Below are 7,081 nucleotides of genomic sequence, written 5' to 3' on the forward strand. Positions count from 1 at the left end.
TAAACAGATGTACTCTGCAATCTGCATAACTAAATAGATTATAAAATATTCTAACAGATACAAATATGCACGTTTTTAAAAATAAAATTGCTTTCTCTCCATATTCACCTAGGTTCCCTTTAATAATAATCTTCTTCATTTAACTATGTTTTTTTTAGAATTATTATGTAGACGCCGAGCCATCTCGCTTTGCTTTAAAAACTTCGAAAGAGATATCTATCATTGCATATTTGGATTGTCATCTTATAATTTTAAATGAGTATATGACACCGAGAGATTTTATGTTTATAATATATCCTTTTATTTTATTTTGTATTTACTTTTGTTATTGATAATTTTTTGCTTGATCTATGAAGTTAAATATTTATATAAATTGGAAAATTTGAGAAATCTTGAAAAGAAAAAAAAAAGTAGTTTGAAAAATTTGGAAATTCATTTTAAGATTTATCGACAATCTTCTAACGAAACTGAAAAATTCTTTGAAGATTTATTGACATCGTTGTCAATAATTTTCGGGATGTCAATCAATCTTCAAATAATTTCTCAGAATTGTTTGAAGATTTATTGACACTTGTGTCAATAAAAAAGACAAAATATCAATAAATCTTCAAGCGAATTTTCATATTCTTCAAACCAATTTTTTTTTCCTGATTTTTCAAAACATTAGGTATATACGAGGTTTTGGAGAAAGTGAAATCGTGAAGCACGTTGATATTGACATAAATCGATCTCTCTCTTTCTCTTCGCCTCCACGCCGATTTTCTTTTTCTTCTTCTTCTTCTTCTTCTTCTTCTTTATCCTCTTCATTTTTTGTTCATCTCCACAAAAAGTGACAAAGAAACACCAAAACACTCCCTAAAGTTTGAGTCATGACCAATAAACTTAAATCATCGCCGATAAATGGAGAGATGCTCGAAACGAAATTGATTTTGGATTTTTTAGATTTTTCAGATACCAAGATTGATTTTTTACACTTAATAAAAAAAATTACCCACTTCGTCATTTTTATAGTGAAAATGGCTTTGTGTACCCCTACTTTGAGAATGGAGGGCTTTTATGCCCCTCTATTTTTTCCTCTTAAAAATGCCTCTCATTTGCATACAACTTTACAAAAAAAAAAATGGCATTGATTTGAAAAAAAAAGTAGAATGGAGCATAAATGCCTACTGCTACAAAAATGGGGAATTCTAGGCCATTTCCTTTTCTTTTTTTTTTAATATAGAAAAAACTCGTCGTTTTTAGGATTAAAAAAACTCGTCGTTTTCTGATATCACTACACAGTACACATAAGTTTAGAAAGAAAGGAAAAGGCCCAGATACTCGAACCACCGCAAAAACCTCATCTTCATCTTCTTTTTCGTCTTCTTCATCCTCTTCTCTCTCTCTCTCGCTAACCAAACAAACCAAAACAATGGCGCTCAATCTAACCAACACCTTCCTCCAACGGAAGCCAAGCCCGGTCATCACCTCCAACAAAAAAGTAAATCTCAAAATTCAATCCTCGAAAACTCCAAAACAGAGAAGCCTAATTCATTTCCGTTCCGAATTGCAGGTCTCGCCGGCGAGAAAAGAGCGACGGAGTCCACCGGCGACGGTGACGTGTCGGAAGAAGGAGATTCATCCAGAGTTCTACGACGACGCGAAGGTGTACTGCAACTCCGAGCTGGTTATGACGACCGGTGGGACTCAGAAAGAGTACGTGGTTGACGTGTGGTCCGGTAACCACCCATTTTACCTCGGAGATCGGTCAAAGGTCCTCATTGACGCCGATCAAGTCGCCAAGTTCCGGAAGAAGTTCGCCGGACTGGAAGATCTTATGCAGATTCCGGTGCTCAAGGGAGAGATCGTTATCCCTCCCAAACGCAAGAGCGCGAGCAAGGGGAAGAAGAAGTGACGTGGCAGTTCTCAGGTTTGGTTATTTGTTTCTGATTATGCCCGCCATGTGTTTGTTAATATGTCTAAACCAGAGTTTTTGTTGTAGAGGTCATTGATGACTTTTTTTTTTCCTGTGCGAAAGCAATCTCGTTACATTTTTTTTATCTATCATTATTCAGGATTATTTTGAATGAGATATCTTATGGTAGAGAAAAAAATATAGGTAATTAACATATACCTATCATAGTGGCGTTACATGTCACAATTTTAGCCATAAGAGGAGTGGATATATATTATTAGAGATGGTCGAGATTTGAGAGTTCAAAGTTCAATCTGAGCCGAGATTGATACGAGATCATCTGGTCAACATTTAAAGTAGCAGAAGCACGCGAATCCGAAGCCTTGATGGTGACAAGCTCCATGGGAAGCTCTCTCCCATGTCTTGCACTGATCGTCGCAGTTCTCCGATTTGATGCAAATTCCGGTCCATGTTTGGCTGCGCTTTTCGCAGAGTTTTTAAGAAAGTTTGCGGTTAGAGAAAACTCGATCGAAGCGTATGCCAAGTAAATAACGAAAATCCCAAAACAGTTCATACCAGTTGACGCAAGAAGGAAAAACAGAGTAAGAAAGACGAAAGCTTTAGTGAGTGAAGCCCTAAGTAGCTTAACCATGTTTTAACTTGTTGTGTTGATTTGAGTGGTTGGTTTTATGAATTATATTTCTATTTATAGCTTGAGTACATCGGTGAAACCGAGTTGCGATAAGGGATATAAAGGAGGTCCTATTCCTAGTAGTGTGGAATGATTTGTAAGTTGGTCTTGCAAGTTGAATTACTTCTTAGACCGAAAATGTCAACAAAATAATCAAGCATGTACACAATTCTTTCCTTTTCCCTTTCGTTATCCATAAAGATGTAAAAGCTTATCCTTTATTACACAAGTCGACGACATACCCGTTGAAATTCTTTAAGACGGCCTTCACACGGTTTTGTAGTGAGTACTTCTGCGCCGAAAATATCTACGTAGCTAAGATTATATTTGTGATTAACAGGACTCTCTTTGTAGTAGAAGAAGAAGACTATATGCGATTAATAAAACAAACCAGTACATAATTTTTTTCTAGTTTTTTATTTAGTTCAATAACGAAATCGGAGACCAGTAGGAAAAACAAGCAAGATAAGAGAAGGGAATCAGTCGAGGGATTCCTTATAAGCTTCCTGGTGGCTTTTCTTATTCTCTTTTGATTGATTTTGCTTCAAAGAATAATTGATGTTAATATGGTATTTAAGGAGCGCCAACGTGTACTATGGTTTAAAATTATATTGAACAATAGTTAAAAAAAAAGAAAAAAACAAATGAAATTGTATTGAGCAGACGCTAAATGTAAAAATTAAGAGGCCATTGTCCTTGTGACAATTAAAAATAAAAGAAAAAAAGAATGGGCATGGCTTCGCCCGGGTTCGAACCGGAGACCTTCAGTGTGTTAGACTGACGTGATAACCAACTACACCACGAAACCACTGACTTGTGACTTACATCTTAGAGATGCTGCAAAATATTTTTTAATTGTGTTGGATCAGCTAAATGTGGACAGATTTTGTAATGCTTGCTTTCCAAGTTCAAGTAAAGTTAGGATTTTTTTTATATGTATTAGGTACTTTTTTTTTTTTTTTTTTTTTATAATATATTTTGCAAGTATAAATAAATTATTCATGGTTTACAGAAACGAACGATAAGGCTATGTATGCCACCTTTTCCTATATGTACGGATCTAAATAAATAATCTTCTCAATCCAAATTAACTTCACACTTAAACTTACAATTATACTGTTTTCTCCAAATATTTATATTCGACCTTCAGGTTTATACTTTATAGTACAAATCAAACTGGGTTACTTGACTTAAAACTGAATGTTTTAGCCCGTCAAAATTCTTTCCCCTTTTTTACGAATTTAACCTATTAAAATTAAGGAAAAATGATATGAAGTAGCCAATTCAAACTATGACTTTTGCAAAATAGCCATAGTTTCATTAGGTATAGCAAAATAGCCAATTGAGAGTACTGCGATTTTTAATCCTGCCTCGATTAATTTTAATCTAGCCTTCATAAAACTTACATTTTGTTTTTATAGTTCGTTGGGATTAAATTTAATCCAGCCTAAATTAATCTTACTTTGGCTAGTTTACTTATAGTTGGCAAATTATGGCTATTTTGCAAAAGTTTAAGTTCTATTTGGCTATATAGCCGCTTGACCCTAAAATTAACTATTTTTCAGGCCCGATTTAACTGGATTTTAAAATGATAAAAATTAAATTTATTTCCTATAACCTCTGAATACTTAGCTTTCTGTCAAACCAAGTTGAAACAATAAATATCAATGGTGGTCTTAGGGGGATTGAATATGCTAAAAATGTCGAGTACTTGGCCTTGCAATTTGAAGTCTTTGATTTCATACTTCCTACATATATGGCTCTCTTGACATTATATACTTGTTATGAATCCGTGGACTTTCCTAATCAAGCAACTAGATCTAGATGTATTAGAATGATCGATATGAGCTTTTTCGCGACAAAGTTAGTCACCACGCATGCATGGGCAATGGACAATAGGTCAAAAAAATACGCATGCATGGATAAGGGTTTTGGTAAGATTAATGGTTCTAGGGTTTTGCGATTTTTTTTTTTCAACTGACTTTAGAAATGCTGATTATAAAAAACAAAGTATATGATCTCATATCGGTAGTATGTTATTATTATTATTTTTTTTTTTATAGATAATCTGTATTGTGTGAATGGGATGCATGTATAGTAGTAATATAAGAGACAAAATAGCATGTCATTGTCATATAGTGTTAGAATTTATCTACAAAATATTTTAATAAAAAGCAGTCAACGTTTGAAGATATGAATTCCTTGAATGGAAAGATAATAATACTTCACAATTTTTATAATTTCTGTGGTGGTTATGGAAAAATAAGTATTTGAAACCAATGTAATTTTGGTTTATGTCTTATAAACTTAATAGGTGTAGCTGTTATTTTTTTTCTAATTTTTTTTTTAAAGTTATACTTATTTTTTAAACTAATTGATTAATAAAATAACTAATATTTCAACTTCTCAGTAAAATAGTCGAAATCATCAAAACAAAATTCTGATAATGTTATTACTTTTCTAAATAAGTAATTTATTATTTTCAAAATATTTGGTCGCATTGTCAAAAAAAGATTGAAATCTACTATTTGTACATTTTAACCATTTTACTAATTTTAACAAATTTTGACTATTTTTCAAATCCATCAATTTCAATGGGCTATTTAGCTATAACATCATTATATATATATATATCACCTCATTTATATATGTTTGGAATTTCCATGCTAAATGTGGAAAAAATAAATACGAATCTAATACCACTTAAAACATTATGCCAACAATCTAGATTATATAATTATTATTCATTGACGGCTAAAGAGTGATAATTTGAATTCAAGATTAATCGATACTTACTAGTTTGTTTTATTTCCGACGTTGTTGCCTGAATCTAATGAAAATTTCCTTTTAGATTATAAATCCATGTTTTGAATTTCGAGCACGCCGAGATTTCTTAATGATTTTAAAACTCTGACTTCTGAGTTTTTTACTATCGAGACCATGTATTCCAAGCCGTTCTCTGTATAGGGCGGCGCAGAAAACCGGTGAAACCGTAAACCAGACTGGAGACAACTGCTTTTTCGATCAACAATTCGGTTTTAAACAGTTTAAAATTTCACAGTTCGCGTCCAGTCCGGTTTATACTTTAAATAGTCTGCTCCAGTAAAAAACAAGATCAATACTAATAACTCATGATCATAAAGAAAGAGTAATAAGAGACTATAGAAATAAGATAGCGCTTAAAACTGGACGATGAAGATTATTCATTCAAAGGCGGTATACATGACCTTACACACGATAAAAGCAAAAGAGCATTAACTAAAATAACTGTCATGACATGACATGGTATAAAATACCGCAACCCAGAAATACTTTCCACATACACGCGTAAAATAATATGATGATCAGTACGTCTGAGAGACACTTTATTATAGAAAAGACACACACATATCACAAGCATAGCCGCATATGATAATACAACTAGTTATTCGCAGATAGATGATTATAGTTGATCGATGATCAACATTTGAAGTAACAGAAACAGGCAAATCCAAAGCCTTGGCGGTGACAAGCTCCGCGAAAGGCGTTTTCCCAAGACTTGCACTGATTGTTGCAGTTTTCCGTTTTTATGCAAACTCCGGTCCACGTCTGGCTTCGCTTTTGACACAGCTTTCCTTCAACCATTCCCATCTCTGCCATCCACATAATATGATCATATCATGTTCAAGAGTTTTTTTTATTTTTTTTAATGAAAAAAACCTAATTGTCTTACGTACCGTTAGAGGTAACGAGGACAATCAAGAAAAGGAACACCAGAGCATTGACAACGGAGGGCCTCATAAGCTTTGCCATTTTTCCTGCTTCAGAGAGAGAAGTGTGTTTATGTTTTGTTTTTGTAGTGATATTTGGTTTTAGGGTGCTATTTATAGACAACGATCGTGTATAATTTTTTTTTCTTCCGAAAATTAGAAAAATAGTCAATTTAAATGTTTGACATTGCTAAATAGACAACGTTTCATAAATTTTAAGTAAATAGTCATTTTTAGACGTAAATCTTTAATAGATAGCTAACGTTTGGTATATGAAAGTGGATATTTATTTAATATTTATGTTTAAAAGTGATTATCTGTCTAAGATTTATCAAACGTTAATTATTTAACAATATCAAATAATTAAATTGGTTATTTTTTCTAATGGACTCTTTGTTTTTAATTAGTAATCTGCATTGTAATGAATGAAATGTGTACATAAGAAACAAAAAGACGGCACTGTCACCATAGTCTTGGATTTATCTGCAAAACCACTTTAATCTTTACTTTTGCAGGAAAAGTCAGCATTTGAGGGTGGATTTATCTGCAAAACCACTTTAATCTTTACTTTGGCTGTTCTAAGTTCTAACTTCTATGCTCTCTCTCTTTTTTATTTATTTTTATTTTTTTCTAATTTCTTTGACTTATTCAGTGATGAAAGATAATCTCTTTAAAAATATAGAATAGCAAACAATTTTTTTCGAGGAAATAAAAAAATTGACAAAAAAATCACATCATAAAATGCGC

The 7,081-nt window shown here is 32.7% G+C and overlaps 2 protein-coding genes and 1 non-coding gene across 3 annotated transcripts; 1 reads left to right on the top strand and 2 right to left on the bottom strand.

Annotated features, from left to right (window-relative positions):
* The first annotated feature begins 1,297 nt into the window (after positions 1-1,297).
* On the top strand, positions 1,298-2,066 carry EMB2184 (Ribosomal protein L31). Its single transcript, XM_089621036.1, has 2 exons — positions 1,298-1,480; positions 1,553-2,066. The coding sequence occupies exons 1-2, from the start codon at positions 1,412-1,414 to the stop codon at positions 1,892-1,894; spliced, it is 411 nt and encodes a 136-aa protein (XP_089477162.1). The 5' UTR covers positions 1,298-1,411; the 3' UTR covers positions 1,895-2,066.
* Positions 2,067-2,190: 124 nt separating this feature from the next.
* PDF1.4 (defensin-like protein) lies at positions 2,191-6,417 on the bottom strand. Its single transcript, XM_089621037.1, is given in 3 exon segments — positions 2,191-2,413; positions 6,049-6,217; positions 6,302-6,417. Coding segments are annotated over 3 exon segments (420 nt in total). The 5' UTR covers positions 6,378-6,417; the 3' UTR covers positions 2,191-2,238.
* On the bottom strand, positions 3,320-3,393 carry TRNAV-AAC (transfer RNA valine (anticodon AAC)). The gene has a single exon. It is a non-coding gene; the product is annotated as a tRNA-Val (tRNA).
* Positions 6,418-7,081: the final 664 nt, after the last annotated feature.

The sequence above is a fragment of the Urtica dioica genome, chromosome 7, assembly GCF_054948205.1.
Source record: "Urtica dioica subsp. dioica isolate 48M chromosome 7, U.dioica_male_clone48M_v1_H2, whole genome shotgun sequence".
Taxonomy (NCBI): Eukaryota; Viridiplantae; Streptophyta; class Magnoliopsida; order Rosales; family Urticaceae; genus Urtica; species Urtica dioica.